The 25,313-nt window shown below is 33.4% G+C and overlaps 1 protein-coding gene across 2 annotated transcripts in view; it reads right to left on the bottom strand.

The window, feature by feature from the left end:
- Nucleotides 1-25,313, bottom strand: part of MDGA2 (MAM domain containing glycosylphosphatidylinositol anchor 2) — an 829,686-nt gene that overhangs the window by 291,513 nt on the left and 512,860 nt on the right. For both annotated transcript variants that reach the window (XM_067736879.1, XM_067736889.1), the window contains exons 4-5: nt 19,994-20,190; nt 9,068-9,200 (exon numbers count right to left, since the gene is read on the bottom strand). In XM_067736879.1, coding sequence (XP_067592980.1) covers nt 9,068-9,200; nt 19,994-20,190 — 330 coding nt within the window. The remainder of the gene's footprint in view (nt 1-9,067; nt 9,201-19,993; nt 20,191-25,313) is intronic.

Below are 25,313 nucleotides of genomic sequence, written 5' to 3'. Positions count from 1 at the left end.
TGCTAGAGGCAGAACACCACGTGGTAATGTTTTATACTTGACTGACTAAAAATTCTGCCTCTTGCTTGGCTGTGCACAGGGTTGCAGTGCCAAATCCAAGTGAAACTTAAAGAGTAGCTTCGTACAACTGTCACATCTATTTATGCCAAAAATTTTATACCTGGTTTCTTGATAATTTCCATTTTTGTCAAAGCAGGGAAATAGGTACCATTAATAGAACAAAAGGACAAGGTTGCCATCAATAAATTTCTATTACACAGTATGTCTATCAGAAATCAATACTGTTGACTTTACAGCACATTCACTGGATGGTATGTGATTGAAGGATGTAGTCAATAAAATGCTCAAGTAGTACAATATAGCAACTAAAGCAGAGTGACTAAAAGGAGCTGACAGAAAGAAATGCTGTTCAAAACATAAACTAAAAAAAAAAAAAAAACTAAAACGTATTACTAAACAATTGGGCAAATCTATTTTCTATAGCAACAGAACAGTAGCAAGTAAATCAAGAAGAATATGCTGTTATCAGAAAAAAAATGTCTCAGAACAGATGTTGCAGAAAATGAAAATTGAGGGAAAAGCCAAAATCTTTGTGATGCTTTGGAAATAACTGCCACAACAGCAAACCAAAAGTACATGCTGCATCTGGACTTATAGTCAAAAGGTTGATGTTAATGCATTTCTGATACTCTGCCTGTCCATTATGATCCAGTCTACCTCTCACCGCTCTCCTTTTAGTCCCTGTAATAATACATGAGATACTCTACTCCCACTATATGGACTACTACAAGGACTTTCTTAATATATATATATATATTTTTTTTTCCGGTACGCGGGCCTCTCACTGTTGCGGCCTCTCCCATTGCGGAGCACAGGCTCCGGACGCGCAGGCTCAGCGGCCATGGCTCACGGGCCCAGCCGCTCTGTGGCATGTGGGATCTTCCCGGACCGGGGCATGAACTCGTGTCCTCTGCATCGGCAGGCGGACTCTCAACCACTGCGCCACTAGGGAAGCCCATGGACTTTCTTAATTTTTAAATTTAATTCGAAGCCATCATGAACCAATGTGGATCTTTTAAATTATGTCTAGTTGTGACTCAAATAACTCTATGAATCTATATTAACAGTGACCACAGGGCTAATCTTAGCCACAACACAGGATGTTAAATCCTATGAGTAGTGTGGCTAAGGTCAGAGGACTCCCTGAAAGCACAAATATTTTAGCATGAAGTTTTAACAATAATACGTGCATTTCATCATATTAGAATGTCAGAGATAAAAGCAGATATTTATGGCTCACCCCTCCCCCCAAAAAAACTGTCTGCATTTTTCCTGTTCTTTAAACTAGAAAATGTATTCTATAAGTGTTCTCTGATGAGATAATAATCAATTTCTATTTTCCTAAAAATTATTTTAAATGTACATTTACCTGGTACTGTTTAGTATACTTGATTTAAAGAAAGGGTAAGAACATAAATTGTATCTATTTCTTCATTATGGAAGTAAGTATATTACAAAAAGGCTTTATAAAAATCTTGCAGACCTAATGTAAACATCTACTCATTACTAATGTACACACTAGTAATATGATCATTTACATTTAATGACACAATATTTGATATTCACTTATTTCTGTAACCATTGAAACAAATTGGAATTTAACTGTGATTTAATATTTCTGCTGAAAAGTACAGAGTAGTATATTGTATCACTGATACTTTCAATAAATAAAAAAGGACAATCAAAGGGTTAAATGAGATTTTGGAAATCCTCATTAGTTTCTTCACAAAGGTAATTTTTTTTTAATCTAACAATCACAATACCATAAAACTAAGAGCCCAACATTTGCCAAGCAATTTAAATACAATCTCATTTAATCTTCACAGTATGTGTAATGAGGTAAGGTTCTGTGGGGAAATTTGTACTCTTAAATGTCTTACAGCTGGAGGCAGTACAGTGGCCAGTGATGAATCTTCTCTTGAATGAGATGAAAGCCTCCCTGACAGTGACTTTTTGTAAAAGAAATATTGAGAGCCCAAGATGTGCAAAGATTTCTTCAAATGGGTACATCAGGTCCAGAGGTTTTTGTTTGCTAAATCTTTTTCTTGAATAGATAGTAATGTAAGGCTTACGTATAAAAGGACAACAGCACAATGAGGTATTAATCTTGTCAAATTCTGCAAGCCTGAAACTTGCTTGCATGAATCCTGGGGCTCAAGAGTAGTTGTGTACATAGAGGCTGCATCTACTTCTTTGCAGCCATCTCATTTAATCTAAGTTTTTGTTGTTGTTAATGTTAACTTGGTAAATAAAAATGAAATCTGAGAGTAAATATTCTCTTTCTATCAATCGGTGGCCCACCTAGAGCCCATCATCAACATGAATTAGCAAAAAAAGCAGGTTCAAAGAGTTGAAAGACTTGGTCACACCACTGGGGAGAGTCAGGATCTACACCCTGGTTTTTCTTACAAATGCTTCTTTATGTAGAGCTGCTTAAGCCTGCGCATGTACCAGCATTAACAACTGACATTAAGACTATTCTATATGAGGGTAGGCTGCATGGTGGATTAGATCATTAAGTGATCAATTATACTGGATTGCCTGAGATTACAGGATGTGAGACTTTCACTGAGTCCAGGACACACTGGGATGGTTGGGAACCCTAAACACCATCCCTTGATATAATCTATTCTAGGAGTTTGGGTAAGTAAATTATGGGATTAGCTACATGCACTTATGGATGTTATTGTATCTTCATCATGAGACCCAGTAATGTATAAAATCAAATTTGTCAGTGAATGATCATAAAGATATTCTAAACTACAAGTTCTAAGTGCAAGCTCAAAAAGCATACAAGAAGTCTAAAATGCATTTCTAGTAACTGAATTGTCTATAATAACAGAATTCTCAGCAGCTTCACTAGAACAATAGAACCTTATCAAGTACTAAGCCAAGGTCTACAAATCTGCGATCAGAAGCAGTTTAAAATTAAAACTTAAGTGTTCTAAGGTGTATAAAAATTCTATTGCTTTATTTTAACATATTCTCACTCAACTCACTGAAAGGAATATCACATGATTTGAACTTCTTTATTCTTACGAATAACTTTTAAATTGTCTAATTATAATTATAGCCTAATAGTGTTTGAAGAATAACTACGTAAAGCTGGGAAAATCTGATCAATAAATTATTCTAGATGTTTGCTAAAACATCGACTATTTGACATGCTCCAAAGTATTTGGTTAAGTTGTGAGACAGCATTTCAATAATTTACACCCTTTTTAATAAATATGATAGCACTGCCTTTCATTTGTTTAACAGATTTTTTAATCTTCTTTGCTTAGCTATCTGCTGTATCTGGGTTATGATGTCTTCTGGGCAAGTTAATAGTTTATGAGGGATATTTTATATAAGAGCTCATAGCCTAAGAATAAACTTGGATATAGTGAACCTGAAAAATTCATTGCTAGGACAATGAAATGCACAGGCCTAGAGAGATCCCAGAAACATGCATACTTCCTGTTACTATGGTAATAGAATTTTGAAAAATCTGGGCTAACTTGTTTCTCTGAAAATAGTATCAGGAAGACCAAAGCTGAAGCCCCATAATAACCATTGCTTCTGTCACCAGATTCACTGTGTATTCATCACCTATATTTTCACATTTATGAAACTACATTAGTGAGGATAGAGCATATATACGTTCAATTACTGTAGGAAATGACAGAGCACTCAGATGAAGAATCTATTACATATCAACAAAATTGCAAATTTCTTTAATTTTCCTTATGTACCCTTATTAATTTCACAGAATAATATTTTATATTTATGTAAACATTTCTGCCAATCATAGTTTAAACAGACATATGCCAGAATATGTATTCATTTCTATATATTTTGCTGGAAAATATTAATATTTAATTTACCCACTGATGAAAATAATTAAAAAATGATGGAGAACTCATTTTAAGATTAGTCATCAATGGTTGAAGCTATACACCATATCCTAGCAAAAGTCTAAGGTTCTTGTCATCATTTCTCCATGATTACTGATGATACCAATTTTATTCTTTCTTTCCATTATCAAGGTTAACAACCCAGTGATGACTACTATTTATTGTATTTGTTATGTGTTGGAATCTCTTTTAAAAGTTTTCCATTTAATAGCATTTACAGCCTATAAAACCAAATAATATGGATCTCTGTGCTAAGCCTATTTTGGGGAGGGGAAAAGTAAGTTTAGAGAAGCTAAATTACATCTCCAATTTGAGAAAAACAAAATTTGAACCTTAGGTTTTTGAATGTCAAAATTCTTGCAAGAGAGTTATAGGAAACATCTCATTCTCTAATGATATGGCCTATCAACAATATTCTAATACTATTTTTTGTATTCTGTTGGTATCTGTAGTTATAAATACTATTGTTTAGAAAATCTGCATTACCTACGATAAAAAAAATCTACTAAGGCATTCATATTCCCAATATTTTAGTACATGAAAAGATAAAACATTTTTTCTGCTTCTTTTCCCTTTTCTTCCTCCTGTTTCTTCTGTTTCACATACTAACTTCTCCATCATAAAAAGGAAAATCAGAAAAAAAAATGTGCAGACTCACTGACACATCATTTGTATCCATATTTTGATACTTTGTCCAGTCTTTCAAAATTTTATTATACTATTACAAAAGTGATCTTTGTCCCTCACTAAAGTTTCATTTTACCTTCTTCCTTTACAATTTATTCCTTCCTATTTCCCCAAAGCTAAGAATACAGGACCACACATACTCTCAGTAGAGTTCCCTCTTTAGGTTGAGATTCTACTGAAGAGTAGACTCTTCTCTTTAAATGGCTGATTCATTTTCTTCCTTTGATGTAACATATATTATGAACTTATATCTGAAATTTTAAAAGAAAAGGAATCCTAAATGCAGAGGCCATTTTTAGTCATTTTAAAGTGCTATGAACTGAATTGTGGCCCCCCTCAAATTTGTATGTTGAAGCCCTAACCTTCAATGTGACTGTATTTGAAGACAGGGCCTTTAGGGTGGTTAAGTAAATTTAAGTGAGGTGATAAGGGTGGAACTTTAATCTGCTAGGGCTGGTGTCCTTGTTAGAGTCAGAAGAAACATCAGAGCTCATTACTCTCTCTGTCCAAGAACCACAGAGGAAAGGCCACAATCAGAAGGTGACAGCTACAGGCCAGGAAAGGGAGGCCTCATCAAAAATCAACCCTGACTGCACCTTAATCATGAACTTCTATCTTCCAGACTGTGAGAAAATACATTTCTGTTGTTTAAGCCACTCAGTCTGTGGTATTGTTATGGCAGCCAAGCAGACTAATACAGGAAGTCATTGTATTTATACTAAGTATCTCTCACAAACATAGTCTTTCGTTAAAGCTATGATTGTTGGTGAAAAAATTACACCTAGAGTCTAATAAATGGTGCTACTGTTTGTCTAGATGCTGTGGAGCTTGCCTAAAGGAAAGAAGTTCAAATATCCACATGGCTAAGAAAGATGTGTGAAGTTAGTACTCAGGTATAATGACAGCAAAGTTTCTACCGCTGTTTCCATTTGCCCTTAAATTGGCTATCTATGACAATGGACATACTATTTTACAAGAGGAGGTGTTTATGTCCATACTATTCTTATTACAGAGAATTATTTCTATGAAATTCCTATAACTGAAACATTATTTTATTTTTCATAACACATATAATTTAAATACCTCTAAACATAGAAGAGAACTACCATGAATAGATCACAGCATACAAAAAGTTTTATATTGAGTCTCACAGCAATTGCTGAACATTTACATTAACAACTTCCCTATAGGTTATATAAAATAATAAGAACAGATAATAGTTGTCTAACAAAGGGAACAGAGATGTTTCCTAACCTCTATCTTTTTCCGCGGTAAAATTTATTGAGACAGATTGGAGGGGAAAAAAGAGAGAAAGAAAGAAAGAAAGGAGAGCAGGAGGAGAAGAAGGAAGAGAGTATCAAGTATCAAAGTATCAAAATATGGAAGAGCAGGAGGAAAAGAAGTGTAGGTTTTCGTATTTCTATAGCCAGTAATACTTTTCAATGACTTGGTTCCTAGATGTAATGCACATTTATGGAAAGCATCCTAACTGGATAATTTTATAAATGCTAAATTTCAGCAGACTGAATCAAAGGACCTATATAATTAAATAAAATTAGCCCCACCTGCCCTATTTCTTTATCGAATTCATCATAACCTCTCAAGCAGGTACAAAGTTTGTATTTCATCCTAATGTAAATAACATACTTAATTCTTATTTGCCTTTGAAATCATGAGTCATCAACATATAACTGCTTGAAATATATTAAAATAAATTAATTTTTTAAATCATAATTTGTAGGTACCCTCATGTTAGAAATACACATAATCTGAGAAATTTCAAATAGTTTACAGTTACCATAATTATAATTTAAAATATACCTTTATTTTTAAATTTTCTAAATTTACTAATTTTAATAGGTTTATTTTAATAATCTATGAAAAATACAACTATATTAAGAATTTACCAATTAAGAGCAATTATTCATTTTCTTCCAAATGGGAGTAGAAAAACAATCAAAACAACTTTTAGACCCTGCTACAAAATTATGCCAATTGGTCAGGGGGTGTGCATGACAATAAATAAAAATAATATTTTATGTTTTATAAAATTCTGTGAATTGTTCTTGATAAGGTCTAAGATCATTAGATTAGTATGATAAATAATGACATTCATGTAACAAGATTTTTCATAGCATGGCAAGTAATCAACAGGGGCCAACAAATGATTGGACACTCCATGACAGATATACAGTTATAAGCTCTACTATAATGTCAATTAAGAGTAAGAAAGTTAAGAAAACATATTATTGGTAAATCTATAGATGACACTAACTTTTAAAATGACACCTAGACATTGTTTTTTTAAGCAGTTCTAGGAAATTGATTTTTATTAACAAAAATTCCTATTCACAAAATATAATGGGGTCATGGAAAACATGATTGATAACAAAGACATTTGTTTTCCAAAGCAATTATTTACACTTGTTTAAACATGCATTGTATGTCTGCTTTAACCACTAAAGAAAAGAATGAATTAAAAAATCAAAATGGAGTAACTGTGGTTCAGGCATGCAGCCAGCTGCAACCTTATGGTCTCAAGGTCTTCCCTTATAACTGTGCAACCATTTCAGACCCCAGCCAATACTTGCTTAACAAGCACCCTTACTTCTTGCCTGCTCCAATTCTAATTCTTGACAAACAACTTACGTAATTTTGCCTTTATAAGCATCCCCCATTTTGCAGCCTGGTGGAACACAATTCAGGTGCTTCCTGAATCTGTGTCTCCCGGGCTATAGTCCACATTTTGGTTCAGATAAAACTCTTTTATAGTCCTATTATAGATTGTTTATGGATTATCTCCATTGACACACTGCAATGCCTTTATCCATCCCATAGGACCTACTTCCATTTAATTTTTAATTTTTCTCTCTGAATCATGTGTAGTCTAAAAATACATTAAAGAAACTAAGAAAAACAAAATCAGTTATAATAATTCACAAAATAGTTCATGCCAAGAAGAATAATGTAATCACACCAAGTTCTTATATTAATATCTGATTTTTGTTTCTCAATATCCTATTTGTTCTTTTAAGTGAAATGAAATTATTAACTTTTATAAGTCTTAGGGCCAACAAGATTTTATAATTCTGTTTTTTCCTGCAACACAGTTTTCATCAAGTCCTTCTCATCTTTCTTGATAAAGTTTCTTTTTGTCTGCCACATTCTTCTTTTAATTTCCTCTAATGACTTTTATCCAGTGCTTAATAGAGGATTTCTCTAGTTTAAGGCAATTTACATCTTAGCCAATAGCCCTATGCCTATCATTGCTGACCCATAATAGGAACACAATGAGTTTCTGATGAATAAATGCATGAATAAATGAATGAATAAATAAAAGAATGACCTTTCAAAATTTGAACAACTCAGTGGAACACATGTTGATGAATCAACGTATGAGCACACAAGTTTTCATCTTTGCAGAAAGTCCTAGGTTTAATCTTTCCACCAAATGAGCTGGATGGGGTTGCTAACTACTAGCTCATTATCAGAAGAATGAATAAAGTATGTTCTACATGCTTTATATACATCAACTCATTAATTCCTTCCTATAAGTTTATGAGTTTATGAGGAAACTGAGGCAAAGAAGAGTGAAGTGACTTGCTCAACAAGATCCAAGAGCTAATAAGTGACAGAACTGGGACCCAAGCCAAGGAACACCAAAGCCCACACTTCTCAAGGTTTTTGTTAATGGGAAAAATACCTTTAAAACTCTATATTTTAATATAATGATTTAAGAGTAAAAATTCATATTAATTGCCAATGAAAATTTCTCAAAACCTGTTCAAATTCTAAGTTTTAATTGTTTCTTTATATACAACCTTACAAAAGATAGTTCATTCACATGCTCTCTTTGCTCTTTCATTTAGACATTTCTTCTTAATATGTTTGCAATTTATCTGAGGTCTATATTACTAAACACAGGCTAATATAAGTTGCAGTCTTGCTAATGTTTTGACATTTTCTACAAAAATACTTTGTAGAAAAGCACCTACCTGAAATTACCAATTAGCTTTCTTGACATGAAACAGAGTTAAAAAAAAAAGGTTCTTTTACTCAGTTTTGGAATCACAAAACACTTTTAGCAATTTAGAGCACAAATTTTCGTATGAAAAATCTAATACTTCTCAGCAATTTCTTTGAACAGAATATAGGCTGGCTTGTGACATTTATGAATACATTATTTAAGGAACTATAATTTTGCTTGCTGTATAAACAAACATATTACATGGGAGCATATTGCAATTAAATTTTATACTGTCCACTTAAAAGTTTTTTAGATACTACAGAATTTTCTGGAAAGAAAACATGCCTTGTTCCTTACATATATTATAGAAATCATTTGGTGTATAAAAAAGTTAAAGAGACTTTTTAAACATTTGTTGTGGATAACAGACATAAAACATTCAGAGGTAGTTACGTACCTGTTTTATTGGAAAGTCTAAATGACACCATCTTATCAGGAATATTACATACATTCCTCACTGAAGCAATGCAGCTATAATTAGCATAGTCCTGAGGTCGAAGATTCTTTAGTTTTAATATCTTTGTTTCACCCTGAAAATGTAGAAAAAGTCATTAGAAAAAGTCAATGGTAACCAAAATTAATAAATGGATGAATCATGGCATTGTATTTAAAATTATATTATCAAAATATGGCAGATTGTCATTTTTTAAGGAAAATGCCCTAAATTAAAACAAAAAACGACCAAAAAAAACTATTGCATTTAAAAATCAAACTGTAATGTGCTTGGAGATAAAAACTGACTACAATGAAAATTCATAGTTTTTTTTTTTTTTTTTGCAAACTAACTTCCTAAGGGGGGAAATCTATTTCTGGTGGTAGTTATGCAAATTATTATGCAAAGATCAGAACAGTGTACTTAATAATGGAGTTTATTCAACAAACACTGTAACCTATGCAGACTTCAACATGAAATGTTATGGAAAAAAAGGATTCTGAAGAGTCAATAAATGAAACACTGTTGGTAAAACAAAGCTAATGAGGTCAATCTAATGATAGATAATTAAATGTATATACATAAATATTTTGTGTATATGGAGCAATGACATGATAAATCTTAAACTGTATTTAAAAAGTATTCATGAGTGTTTCTATATTATTATTATTCGTGTTACTTTATGTTCAGGAATTCAAGGTTTAAGTCTCCTGGGTAAATCTGCAAAATTGAAGATAGACTCAAATCAGGCAAGTGGTCAAAAATGTCTTACACACTCTTGATGAGCCAAAAAAGACCATGCAAAAACACTGCAATTGTTCAAAAGATAAAAAGAACAAACAACAACAATAAGAAGAGGAAAAAACCTGCCCAATTCAAATAAGGTCTCCTGGAATTTCTTTACCATCTAAAGTTGTTAATGCACCTCTCAAAATAGTTCCTTTCACAAGTAACTTAATTATGGAGATGGTAAAAAGTCTCCCACTGACATCATATTTGGTAGAGCCATTTTTAAAGTGTTAATTTTTTCCAGATAACATCTGTACAGAACCATGTGTTTCTTTTATTTTACTTAAGTAACATCATTCAAGTCCTAAAAATTGCAATACTTTGATACGCTATTCAGAAGAATCAGAATATTTAGTGATTTAATACATAAAGACATTGCCTGTTCAGTTGCAGAAAAAAAAGCTTGCCACACATATGCAGGCACACAGAGTTTTCCAAATGTCAAATGAGTCTCTCCTTCAGTGTGTATGGGTATTTGGCCATAATTCCTTTCATTCATTGTCAAAATTCAGTCTTAAAACAGTCACACCTTTAGCATTTTCCCCAGTGGGATAAATAATAATCTTCTATCTTTTAATTTTTCTTTAGGAAAGACATTGCCTTTTTTATGTATAAACAGATGCAAATACACCCCACAGGAATATACACAGAGTCAGAGTGTATGGTTCTAGAATTTATATTGGGTTGGCCAAAAAGTTCGTTCGAGTTTTTCCATAACATCTTATGGAAAAATCTGAATGAACTTTTTGGCCAACCCCAAATTTTAAAACATGCTCTCCAAGTATTACAGAGTTCTCATTTATATTAACTATATACAATGCATATAAAAGTGTGCTTAGTTACAAAGCATAGTTGAAAGAATGTTATACTAGAACCTGTTGACTCAGATAATTTTTTGAATGAGATAATACATCTTACTCCTCCTACCTCTGTGACTCCTCCTACCTCTGTGACTGTTGTTGCTTAGATTTCTTCACTTTTCTTTCTCCTCTCAACACTTAATTAACTGTTGGTATTCTCTGGAATTCTATTTGTTCTACAGTTAATCACACTTTATAAAATTCCCTTAAATGATTTTACCCTTGCTGATGAATTTATACTACAAGCCTGATGAATTTATTTCTGGCCCCCCTCAAGACTTTATCCCTATTCCAAAATTCTCCCTCAAGTTTTAGATGTATATGCCAATTTTTTACCTCAATATGTCCATTCTAATGTCTCATAGGTACCTAAAACTCAACATATGCAAAAATGGACTTCAAGTCTATTCCTCTAAATCTATGCTTTCTTCTTTAGTAACAGGAATATTTGTTGGTTGACAGGATATACTTAAAATTGGTCTTCCCACCCATAATATTCTATAAGAAGTAATGAAGTTATAATATATAATCATAATGACTTTTAAAAATAAAAGGTACAAAAATATAAAATCTATAAAAATTAGACTTCATTTTTCCCACTATGCATTCTGTCCTTTGTGTATGATGCTATATTTCTTGTATCATTCTTATTACTTTGTAATTTCTCTGCCCTTTCTATAGTACTTGCCACATTAATAATCAATTGGAAACTGATGCTTTCTCTGTAATTTTTCTACAATTAAATATTTTTACTTGTACTACTAGAATACACCGTCAACTCTCTTGCTTCTCCCTATTCTTTGTAAAAAAAATAAAAATTGTATCACAGAAAGTCAATCCTTTCAAATTCTTTCAAATGTTATGCCACACTTCCTGTCTATCAAATTTTACGAGATAGTCGGTTTCTTGACTTAAATTAACTACAACCATAGAGGAGGTGCTCGAAAGTTCTGTTTCTTGATCTTCATGCTACGAAGCGAAATCTGATCTCTGTGAAAAAACGCATCATGCTATACACTTATGTTTCAGGTACTTTTCTATATATGTGAATGAAAAAATGTTTAGACAAAATTAACTATAGCCTTACTCTAAGTACTTCCCAAATGCTAGGAACACAGTGAAAAATACATTGAACTTTACATATTTGAAACAATAAATATCTAAACAAAGACGGAGAATGATTTTTACAAGTATTAAATGCTGTCAAGTAAATCAAACAAGGTATGTGATAGAGACATGGAGATGTGGTGAGCTATTCTGGATAGGACATTCTGAGAGGTATCTCTAAGGCTTTTGAACTGAAACTTGAATGACTAGAAGGATGTTTGAAATATGAGTTATCACAATAGTACGATAAAGGTAGTAGGAACCAAAACTGAGGAGACCTAACACAGTAGTAAGGTTGCCCTGTTGGAGGGTTAGATAGAAAATCAGTGTGGCTGGAATGTAGAGAAATGAAGACAATTGACTGACATTAAATTTCAGAGCCTGGAAGAGGCCAGACTAGATGGGCTGTGAGAGTAGGTTTTAATTTATTCTAATACTACTTATCTTGTGTTGAATGCCACTTGTCTACCTGATTATTATTTTTTTTCAAAACCTGCCCTCTCCTGTTGGAAAATATCTTAAACATGATTTCCACCCACCATAGCTGTCTACCCATTAAACAACAAATGCCCCTACAGTTATTTTGAATATTTTCATACAGCCATTATTTCAAGAAAGAGTTTTCAAACTAAAAGCTCTTACCCTTGAGACAGTCTCTAAATGTATTTTTCCTACATTCTTTCTATTTTCTGAGTTAATATGTTTTGTCTATACCAGTTGTATCTGTTTATATGTTTATATATGTTTTTTGTCATTTACATTATATATTTATATTAATACTGCCTTTTCCATTATATAAGATAAGGCCACTTTAAATTCCATTCCTACCATTTGTGCTGTGCTTTGCATGCTATCAACTCAGTCAAGATTGCTGACAAGAAAAGAATAGAGCCAACTCACTGTCCTGCACATAATGTTTTCAGTAAACCTTTTTGAGCCACATTGACTCTAACAGTAGTAATAACAATTTAAAAAATCTTTATATTAGGGTAAGCTGAAAGACAGATTTAAGAAGCTGAGCTAGGGCCACCCACAGAAGAAATGAACAGTCAATTATTAGCAAGAGCATGTAAATGGAAAGTAAGCCCCAAGGGACTGATAAAACAATCAAGTATATTTGAACCAACAGCAATGAAGCTATGGCCATTAAAATACAGAGATCATTTTTGTAGTAGATGCATTCTGGAAATATTTTATATACCTAAGTTCTTATGATTAGGAATGCTGCTAGTGTTTATGTTATCCAAAGGTAAAGACTACAAATTGGGCAGTAATTGAGATTTTAAGGCTTAAACAGCCTTACTTTTTTTGTGTTGTTTTTTTTACATCTTTATTGGAGTATAATTGCTTTACAATGGTGTGTTAGTTTCTGCTTTATAACAAAGTGAATCAGTTATACATATACATATGTTCCCATATCTCTTCCCTCTTGCGTCTCCCTCCCTCCCACCCTCCCTATCCCACCCCTCCAGGCAGTCACAGAGCACCGAGCTGATCTCCCTGTGCTATGTGGCTGCTTCCCACTAGCTATCTACCTTACGTTTGGTAGTGTATATATGTCCATGCCTCTCTCTCGCTTTGTCACAGCTTACCCTTCCCCCTTCCCATATCCTCAAGTCCATTCTCTAGTAGGTCTGTGTCTTTATTCCTGTCTTACCCCTAGGTTCTTCATGACATTTTTTTTTCTTAAATTCCATAAATATGTGTTAGCATACGGTATTTGTCTTTCTCTTTCTGACTTACTTCACTCTGTATGACAGACTCTAGGTCCATCCACCTCATTACAAATAGCTCAATTTCGTTTCTTTTTATGGCTGAGTAATATTCCATTGTATATATGTGCCACATCTTTATTCATTCATCCGATGATGGACACTTAGGTTGTTTCCATCTCCGGGCTATTGTAAATAGAGCTGCAATGAACATTTTGGTACATGACTCTTTTTGAATTATGGTTTTCTCAGGGTATATGCCCAGTAGTGGGATTGCTGGGTCATATGGTAGTTCTATGTGTAGTTTTTTAAGGAACCTCCATACTGTTCTCCATAGTGGCTTAAACAGCCTTACTTTTGAGATGATTCCCACTCTTTAAAAGACCAAAAAATATAGTCCAATAAATATAACGGTTTGTGCACAGCATATCCTAGTTAATTCTTATGCAGATCAGAGCAGCAAAGTAGACACATGAGAAGGACAGACAAAATGGAGGAATAACTTTTACTGTGAATTCTAGGTCCACAATTGCCCAAAGTTCAGCTCTCATTTGACTGGAGAATCGTTTTGGGTGAACTAAGATGATTTACATCTTGCAGTCAGGAAACAAGTTACCAAGGTGTCTGAACTTACGAGACAGTCATCTAGGTTAATATGTAAGATTACTACTCTGTGTAGTATGTCAAAGAGGGAGAGGGGCTAATACAGACAAAATCTGTAAAAGGAAGGTAGAAAATAACAGGCAGAGTTAAGGAAGAATTTGAACCCCACTCAATTAATTCACCACATTCAGGAAATGAGGAAAGCGTTCAGGCTGACTCTCTTCCTCTCAATAAACAACTCCCAAAGCTCAGAGTATTTTTAAAAAATATATCATAATGTATACATAACAAAATAGAGAATATATAATACATGTGTGTGCATATATATATGCTATCAAATGGCATGTACATATACATATGAGTATATTTATAATGATTTAGACTTTACTACTTATAACTGTTTTATTGCATAGGATTAATTTATTTTGTTGAACATATAAATTTAATATTCTGTGATACTGGAAGTCTTTTTTCATGTGAATTTCCATGATTTGTAAAAAGGAATTTTCAGTTGATTATTGTCTAATTGTATAATTAGTCTAATTAGCCTAATTATAACTAATTACATAATTGATGTAAATATGTTCAGTTTTATAATTAGATGGTGTAATTACAATATACAAGATGATGTCATGAACATCTTTATAAAAGTTCTTGAGAAATAGCAAGAGTACATATAGTTTGTAAAATTTAAGTACACATTTCTTTAACATTCACAAAATTATTTGAAAATCCTGTATTTAAATTTTTAAAACTACTTTTTAAATAAAATCAATAAAGGGAAGGCATTCTATTCATTAGTCAGTGGCCCTTACCAATGGTGACATTGTCTAGTGAAATAATGCCCATAGCCTGAAGCAGTATTTCTATTTTACTTAGAAAAGGAATTGAAACTTTCTTTTAATATTTACTTTCAGATATCGGTAAAAAGAAAAAAAAAACAAACATTCCAATTTACACTCATTTTTTGTAGCTCTAATGACTAATTTATAATAAACTTCTAAATAAATAACAGTATACGCTAGCTGACATCTTCCATATTAAATGAGTGGAAGTATGAAAAGGATAGTTATTCCTCTTAGACATATATGCTTTTTAATTCATATCAGCCTCAGGAACACATACCAATTTCATTCTGGAAACATGATCTATAAAAAGGCATAATCAAGATTTTGTATTTCTACAGGATGGTGAAATAAATATTCACTTCAAATTGATATAGATATTAACTTAGTATGAATATGCATGTGGGGTAGATATATCTCATTATCTTTGAAATTCTGTTTTATTTAAAACAAGACATTGTTATTGATTAGCAAAACATAATATCTTTAAAAGAAATTTAATTTTCTAATATTAAAAATAAGCAGATTTATGATCTGTCATTTGAATCCTTCAATGATATAGTCCCAGTATGCCTTCCCAGATTTACAGTCCACTGTTCCCTACATATACCAATTATCATTCCAGCCATCCAGAGACATGGCCAGTCCCTGAAGATTTTGTCTTCCTTCTGTATGTTACACATGCTATTGCTTTCCATCCTGAATGTTCTCTCCATAGAGCTATTGTGTGCCACTATTTTGACAATAATTTTAACTTTGTATCATAATCACTATTTATTTTGACTTCTACCCATGTTTATCAAAGTTAGAGGAGGAGCCTTACCTAGCAGCCTCTATATCTCTAATAGAGAGTTGCCCATATCTTGCACAAAACAGATCTCAGCCATTTTAACTGGACCTTATTTACACTATGAAGCCACAGAGGCGACAGATCTATGAAAATAAATTAAAATATTATTGAAGTACTCCAATACAAACAAAGCTAAAATGGAAAGCTTTTTCTTCATAAAGTACACATGACAATTGATGGGAAACTAGTCCAAGAAATCAATAACACCTAAGAATACATATACATACACACTAACCTGATAAGCAAAAGGAAAAGTAAACACCATTCCTATCTCATTATAAATGGCAAAGCCATTACGAAGGCAAAACAAAACAAAACAAAATCTATCTTGGGGAGCATTTCAAGGATACAAAACAAAGTTAATTTTAAATCTAAAGCAAATATGGTATGCAGATTTAAGGCAAGAAACAGTGCCAGTGGTATAGAAGGATATTTCTGAATGATAACTTACCAGGAAGATAATACACTCAAGATAATCCACTAGGAAGATATAAAAATCCTAATTCTGTATGTGCTAATAATATACCTTCAAAATATATAAAGCAAAAATTTATAAAAATAAAGAAGAAAGGGACAAATCCACAGCCATAGTCATAGACATTAACTAACTCCTCTCAATAGCTTTAAGGACAGCAGACACAAAAATCAGGAAATACATAGAATATCTGAACAACAAAATTAACAAATGTGACCTATCTGAAACCCAACAATTTTGGAATGCACACTTTGTGGGTGCACATGGATCATTCATGGAGGTACATCACAGGCAAGTACACCATGCAAGTCTCAATTTCTAAAGACTGAAATTGTTGAGAGTATGCTTTCTGACCCAGTGAAATTAGACTAGAAATCAATTAAAAATTATAACAAGAAAATCATCAACAGTTTGGAAATTAAATACTTTAAAATTGATTTAACTATAATATCATTCTCATTCACATTTCACTAAGCTTTCTTTAGTGGGTAAAGAGGAATGGAGTTACAGAGAGTGATTCAGGAGTTACTAATAATTTTAACTATTCCTTAGTTACAAATCCAGACATCTCCATGGGAATATTGGCTCAATATATTTATTGAGAATCTTCCATGTGTCAGGCACCATTTGAGCTGTTGAAAAGACAAAGTCACTATAATCATTGAGTTTATGTCCAAATACACAAATAAGATAATTTGATAATTTCAGTGCTGTAGGGAAAAACAAAACAAATAACAACAACAAAAAACTGGGTATTAGAAAAGAGTAACTGTGGAAGGGAAAAGATGTTACCTCAGATAGATCTGTCAGGGAAAGCCTTTCTCAGGTGATGAGTGCTTGGTGTTAAGTAGATCCCTGCCATATTATCTGGTAAATAACATTCTACTTGGAGGAATCGAGAACATTCATACCCTAGACATGTCTAGGGCAGGTGTGACCAGAACAGTGAATAAGGTACAGAAGGTAAGAGAGAACAAGACAGAGCAAGGTCAAACATGGCCTTGTAGGTCACGAAACGTATATTGGATCTATTGTAAACATTGGGAAGCCACTGGAGAGATTAAAGCAGGAAAAATATTTACATTTTAAAATGATCACTCAGATGATTAGAGGTTTCTGTAATAAAACATGACAGCCAGTTAGGAACCTATTGCTATATTCCATGGAGAGATAATAGAAGTCATGTGATATGGTTGGACTTGTGTATATCAGGCCCATGTTCAGTATGTCAACACACGTGGTATGAAGAAAAACCACTGACAACATTTTGTCTGTGAGAAATCCAACATTCTCTGTGGTTATAAGAACTAAAATTTCCATGTGCTGCTGTTTGAGAGTTTTATCAATCCAGCCTACAAAATATGTTTAATGTTAACAAATTAAGTACATATATAACATAAAAGTTTTAAAGTATTGTTTCTACATAATTTTTAGGACAGATATAAATATATAACCATTAGGGAGTGTGGGATTGACATGTACACACTGCTATATTTAAACTGGACAAGCAACAAGGACCTACTGTATGAGAACTCTGCTCAATCTTATGTAACAACCTAAATGGGAAAAGATTTTGAAAAAGAATAGATACATGTATATGTATAAATGAATCATTTTCTTGCACACCTGAAACTATCACAACATTGTTAATCAACTATACTCCAGTATAAAATAAAAAGTTAAAAATAAATAAATAAATATAGAAAACAAAAAACACAAAAAAACCCCCCAAATACATAGCCATTTCAGAAGGAAAGATAAACAACATAATCAAGTAACCAAAGGCAGGAAAGACATTTTTAAATAGGAGCTATAACTACATGTTATTGGCAATTATCAGCTACAGCAGGTGAATCCAGAGCACAGAATTTCAAAAAAAGTTTGTTTCTTAAATACTTTTTAGGAGAATTAATTCAGAGGGTACAAGCAGCAGAGTTTCGAGTATAGCAAAAGAAAAAGTGTGTGTTATGCAGCATAGTATAAGCTAATATTCATAACAAAGGAAGTATCAGTATTGAAATGTTCAAATTAAAAAGTTGTTTTTCTCACAAAAGAATGGGGGAAGCAAAAGAAGGAAGAGAAAATAAAAGTTATCTTTAAAAGGTAGAATCAATAGCTACTAGTTTAGAGTTCTTGTAAGACAGATTTTTTAAGAGTTGCTAACACAGAAACGGCAACAAATTCAAAATGAATGAAAAATTTGACTGTGCTTATTTAATAACTTTAAAACAAATTCTTAATTATTTGGAAGTATAGAAGTTTTTCCCCAATTTGGACAAGGGCCATGTGCTCATTTCTAAGTGATAAGACCCTTCAGCAGGTAAGAAACTGCCTACAGTGATTATGTACCTAGTGAATATGTGTCTAGAACTGCCTTGGTATGGTAAACATCATGTGAAACAGTAAATTATGTTTTCTAAATTTTAACAATGTCTATATTTTAAAAGAAATTGACAATAGAAGAATCAAATAAATGATAGGTGATCATTTATTTGGATTTCTAAACGTTAGAGACATCCAAGCAACTAAGTACTGTTGACAAATTTTTTAAGTTATTTTGCTAAATTAAAAAAAATGGATTTCAGTAAAAATTAAAGAATGAATTGCCATATTTATTTAATGCCGTATTTAATGACAAAATATGGGATGCTGGGAAATTTACAAACTCAGGATAATCTTATATTATTAGAGAGTTGAGATGTGAAACTTTTAATAATCTTTAACATTCTGAAGTAGAATATTTACAACATTTTAAATTTGGTTATATACTTCCCTAGTTATGGATATATGATGTTCCAAACTTTAACAATGTAGTCAAATTCCTGTTTACCTTATTACCCATATAATTTTTAAAAAAAAATTCATGGTCACAATTATTTTGAAAATTTTTCCAAGTACATTTTTTTATTTAAAACTTTTTCTTTGTTAGTTAGGTTTGTGTTCCTTTCTGGTCATCAAAAAATCTTTATAATAACAGTATTTAAATATTCCTACAACTTCAATGTCCTCCTCAAGAATTATTAATTCATTAACTATACTTCAATAAAATTTAAAAAATACATTACAGAAGAATGTTCCATATTACATTCACTCTATATAAAATTAATTCAAATTTTCTTTTTATTAAATACGTTTTTAATGACTCAGATATTTTAGCTTTTACATAATTACGGTTCTATACTTAAATTAAGTCAAAACTGAACAAGGAAAATAGACAGACTTTTCCCCTAAAACCAAAACCAAATAAATTTCAAGTAGATTTCTTCATTCTTTTAAAATGTATTTACCATTGCAAATGGGGAAATCAAAATCTCTTCTTTAAGAAATATTTCCCACAAAAAAACAAAGCAGGCAGCAAATGTATAATTACGTACTTTAGAGTGAAACCTAGGCAAACCTATAGACAAAGAAATATGTTAGGATACATTAAATTGTTTTCAAGAGTTAACATTATCAATTTAACTACCACATGAAAAATAAACAAATTGTTCTTCATTATTTGAGTCCTCTGATCTTTCAAGCACATGTTATTTTTTCAAAGGTCAGACTGGGAGAAATTATCTTTTCAAATTGATATAGTATTGCATGCTGCCTGAATTAGAAAGGTATCCAGCAGAGTGGGGTGGAAATACTGTACCTCAATTCCTACCTGGGTAAAGAAGGGTTCATAAATCTCAACTCCTTTATCAGATCCTTGTAGTAACACCTCCTGGCCACGTCTCCAGCTGTACCGAACAGGTGGATTGGAATTGGCAACACACCGGAGGAACACTGTTCTCTCATAGTAAAACTGTTCTTTAGCTTCACCTATACTTTGATGAACAGTTACTACTGGATCATCCAAATCTATAAAACATAAAAACAGTGTTATGAGTTACATGGGTTTTAAAGTACTATACATATAAAACCTAACCAAAGATGAATTTTCCTAATTGAATGTATTATTTTATTTTTATTTATATATTTTTTTTGCGGTATGCGGGCCTCTCACTGTTGTGGCCTCTCCCGTTGCGGAGCACAGGCTCCAGACGCGCAGGCTCAGCAGCCATGGCTCACGGGCCCAGCCGCTCCGCGGCATGTGGGATCTTCCCGGACTGGGGCACGAACCCGTGTCCCCTGCATCGGCAGGTGAACTCTCAACCACTGCGCCACCAGGGAACCCCCTGAATGTATTATTTTTAACTAGACTCTTTTTCATTGAGTTTATTGAACTCATTTGCAGAGAAATTTCCAGTGATAGAAGGTAAAGCCAAATAATAGTTACTTCTTAAGATCTCTATTTGCTGAAATAGTACAAATGACTACATATTTCCAACACATCATCAACAGCCACATAAAACAGAGGTCCATGAGAGAGATCAGAAAACTTAAGAGGTTAGCCAAAACGAAGAACCAGTCATAGAAAAAAAAATCAAGTAGCTCAACTAGCTCTTAACTTTAACATACTTCTTTTTCCAATTATTTATAACATGTATTTTTAAAATAACTTATGTTTACAAATTATTATAATCTTTGTAGTAAGAAAATATGATCTTGTACTGGGTTAAATTTTTCTTTCATCTCATACTTTATATCCCAGATCATATTTGCTAGTCAAAAATGTGCTAACAGAAGGTACTATTAAAAGGCATTAATATTTCTATTACTGAATATTGGAACTAAATTTTTGCCATTTTACATACATTCTAAAGAAGGGATATTTACTACAGGGTTTAACAAACATTTTCTGGAAAGAAACAATTCATGAATATCTTGGGCTTTGTGGTTCACACAGTCTTTGTCTCAACTACTCAACTCTACCATTGTAGTGTGAAAGCATCCAAAGACAATAGGTAAATGAATGAAGGATGAGGGTTGCTGAGTTCCAATTAAACTTTATTTACAAATGCAGGTGCCCCAGCCAGATTTGGCTCATGGGCCATACATTGTCTGCCATAGATTGCCAACCCCTATATACCATATCCCAGGTTCTTCTCTTAAGAGAAAAAGAAATTAAGGAGCGTATTTGCTTTAAAACAACTGTTTTGTGTATTTGAAACTTTCTAAAAGAGTAAATCTTAAAAGTTCTTATTACAAGAAAAACAAATTTGTAGGTTTGTATGGTGACTGATGGCAACTAGAGTTATTATGGCGATCATTTTGCAATGTATACAAGTATTGAATCATTATGTTGTATACCTAAAACTAATATACTGTTATATGTCAATTATACCTCAATAAAAAAATAAATACAAATAAATATTTTATAAAGATGTGTTAAAATAATAAAAAGGCAACTAAATTAGTGAAGTAATAGCTTCCCTAAGGAATCAAAGTAAAGAACAGAATCCCAAATTTCCCCAGTTTTAAAAAAGCTTTTTTCCAATGTGAATTGCTTGACAGTCCTACTTAGATGTCTAGCTTTGCAACATTCTGAGTTTTCTTTTTTTCCCCCAACATTAGAATCTTTTCACAGCTATCTCAATGGCCTCTAATTTTAGTAGTGACAATTTACAGAACAACTGCTGCTTTTTTGGTAAAGTTGTAGGAATTTTCAGTTTAAATTCATTCTATTAGCTGTGCAGGGATATATGCCTGGTTTTAATAAGTTGGAGTACTTAGGGATACCAGCATTATTACCATGAAATGTTTAAAGGTCTTTAAAATCCATCAAATAGTCTCTTATTTGATGATTAGGCTTTTACATATAAATCAAATCCTACAGGAGATTGATCAGCTGAACTCCATCTTAGTGGCTTGAAAAAAAGGTACTGTGAGTCAGTTGTAAACAACTTATTTTCTCTTGTTCAAAACATATTTTCTTTTAGTCACAGTTTCCTTTTTAGAAATATGAGCTGTGTTATATTGTAAAAACAAAATTCTCAAGCTGGAAACTTTCAGAAGAAAACAGATTTGGATGGGAAACATTGTAACAATGGTGACATTCTTTGGGTTCCAAATAGTTATTAATATGATATTTTTCAAACCCATTTATTGATGTATCCCTAGCTCTTTTCATGTTAGGTGGTGGTGTTGATAGGCGCAGTCAGGAATAGACCAAACCCAAACAATCCTTTATACAAGCTCTTCCCTGACTTAGGTGAGTTTCGGGTCACTGGCCTTCTGAGGATCTAATCCTGTGACAATGGCTTACTGAACATTGTATTGGCAGAATTATCTGTTAGACTCACCCATGTTTTGGAATTTCCATTTCATAAAACTCCCAAATGATTTTTTTTCACACTTAAAAACAAATATGCCATTAGTGGTTACCTTTCTGTACAGCATAAAATATTTCTGCCTTTTTATTACTGTTTTAAAAGATTAAAAACACATTTAAAAGTGAAACAAAAAAACAAGCCAAAAACAAGACTTCTTTTAGACAAGTCAAATAATGGCATGGCTAAAAAATATATTTTAAGTGAGATTATATGTTTGTGTGTGTATGTACACATACATATATACATACATGATATACAGTTTAAGTGATATATAGAAATATATCATTTAAAAGATATGTTTAATATATACTCTATATATTACTGAATATATGCCTTAGGTCAGGTTTCTCGGAAAAGAGGCTGTAAGACAGATGTGTGCAGGAAGTGTACTGGAAAGTACCTTCAAGACTCGTGGGGGAGTGAAGGAAATAGATTTGTTAAGGAGGACAGCTGAACTACAGTGCAATTGCAACTGAGGTCTCTAACTCTAGAGAAGTTTTGGAGTCCTGAGGTCCCCTCAAAACTGTACTGCCTTAAGACAAGGAAGCTAAGCCTTTATACTACAACCCTCTCTCCCATCAACCAGTCCTGGCAAGTGTGCTGCTCCCCACCAGGAGCCTTGACCTTGGGAGGGGCAGCTCTCTTTGGCATATGGCAATTTCTAGAGAAGGAATTAGCTGATAGCCATCAGCTGCTAAAAGTTTCAATGGCTGGAGGAATAAGTGCTTCAGCCCTGAGGAAGGGATCTGGGGGTGTGTATTACAGCATCCACTCAGATCCACCTGTGAGGTATGAAAATTCACTCTAACTCAGAAAAGTTATTCCAGGATTTTGGGTAATCACCTTTCCTAGGAAATCTTTCAAAAGAAACTGTGGTGGGATGATAGTTATCATGTCCTTCTACTATTACCATTCTAGATTGCTCTCATCCTGGGCTAGTACATCTTTTGGTATAAGTAGTTTACCTAGTGAGGCTACCAGATCTTTGTCACTGAGGATTTTGAGCCCCTGGTAACCGCGCTCTTCTCAAGCTATTACTGATGCATTTGTCTGTTTACCACCAAAACTGAACAACAGAATAGCAAGAAATGACTCAGTGGATCAACTGGGTATAGAATATATTCTTGCTGCCTCACTATGTAACAACAATCCTACCTTAAAGCTGACTATATGGGCCAGTTACTCCTGCTAGGATGGTGACTCCTCTTTTCTGCTATTTTCTGACACAGGAAGCCTAAGGTAACAGAGTAGCAACCATGTCTTGAAGATTAATGGGACTCTTGCTGTGTCACTTAATAAAAGGTTTTCCCTTTCTGAGAACTAGAACTTCTAAACTGGCAGAGAGACCTGAGTTGTGGGGAGGGAAACACAGATTCCCCAAGTGGATCACTGAATGTGATGGTAGTAAGTAGGGTCTCTACTTGATTCTTGAACCTATGTATTCTCCAAAAAAAAGAAAAGAAAAGAAAAAAAGAAGAAAGAAAAAGGAAAAGAAAGAAGGAAAGAAAAGAACAAAAGCATCATATAATAATGGTCATTGATTTAGGATGTATCCTGCATCACAGAAGATGGCACTCCCTCCTTACTGGATATTATCTCTCCAAGACTCAGCTGCCTCCTCCAAAGGCCATTCTATCACTCTAGTAAGTTAATTTTTTTAGGTGGTATAGAATATGATATGACTAGAGATTACCATGGCAATGCTCCTACTGCTATATCTTCACTGCTATAAAATGTGCTCTGGTCCCATGAATGATTAGGTAGGATCATGTATTAAGAATAAAACACTCTAAAAGCCTTTGGATAGGGCTGATGCTAGCTGAGGTCAGCAGAAAAGTCCATATTCAGAATACATGTCAAATTTAATCAAAATGATGCACTGTCACTTTCAGGGTAAAAAAGTTCTAATATGATTAACTTGCTACCAAGGGACTGGTTGGTATTCTTGAAGGATAATGCTTTATAAAGAGGCAACTGTTGGTGTCTGTTGCTGCCAGGTTAGATATTCAGTAGTGGCAGTACACAGACCAACCTTCATGAATATAACCCATATTTCAAACTTATGCATAGCCTCTATCCCTACCATTATAGCTATTCTTTTCACGAGCCTGTTATCCCAGCTATGGGTGGTCAGTGACAGAAGTTGGTTGATATCAACTGTCTGCATTACTCTGTCTATTTTGTGTTTTGTGCTGCTTCTGTGGTAGATACTTATTGGTGCTCATTAACATGCAATACAAATATTATCACACTTCATGCCACGCCCATAGGTCCATCCAAATACTTGAACAGATCTCCCCTTTCCACACAAAGTAGTTGGCCAGGTACACCACCCAAGTCGAAGTTCTGTTCACTGGGAAGATTTTCCCCTTATTCCTGTCTATCAAGAACATCACAGAGTGGGGTTTTAGTGAAGCAGCAGTCCAATTTTGGCCTTGCATACATGTACTGGGCTGACTCATTATTAAAGCAGCTTAGCCTTTTTTCTCCACCATTAGCTCAAAAGAGACCCTCTATGTGGCCAGGTATGAACTCAGATAGAGACACTGGTAAAACACTGATAGATGCCGTGGGGGTCTGGGCACTTGCTTGTACATTTTACTTAGGTGCTTTGGCCCTGGTCATGCCTCATCTTAGATGTACCACTTCCATCTTATGATGGACTCCTGATAGGTCTGCCCTATTTTATGACAGAGTGTTCGTAGATATGACAAAACCCAATGCATGATTGGCACTTCAGGTCACACGGTCTGAAAATTACCAGGTTCA

This window comes from Pseudorca crassidens, chromosome 1, assembly GCF_039906515.1.
Source record: "Pseudorca crassidens isolate mPseCra1 chromosome 1, mPseCra1.hap1, whole genome shotgun sequence".
Taxonomy (NCBI): Eukaryota; Metazoa; Chordata; class Mammalia; order Artiodactyla; family Delphinidae; genus Pseudorca; species Pseudorca crassidens.
This window is presented reverse-complemented; position numbering and strand designations above follow the sequence as displayed.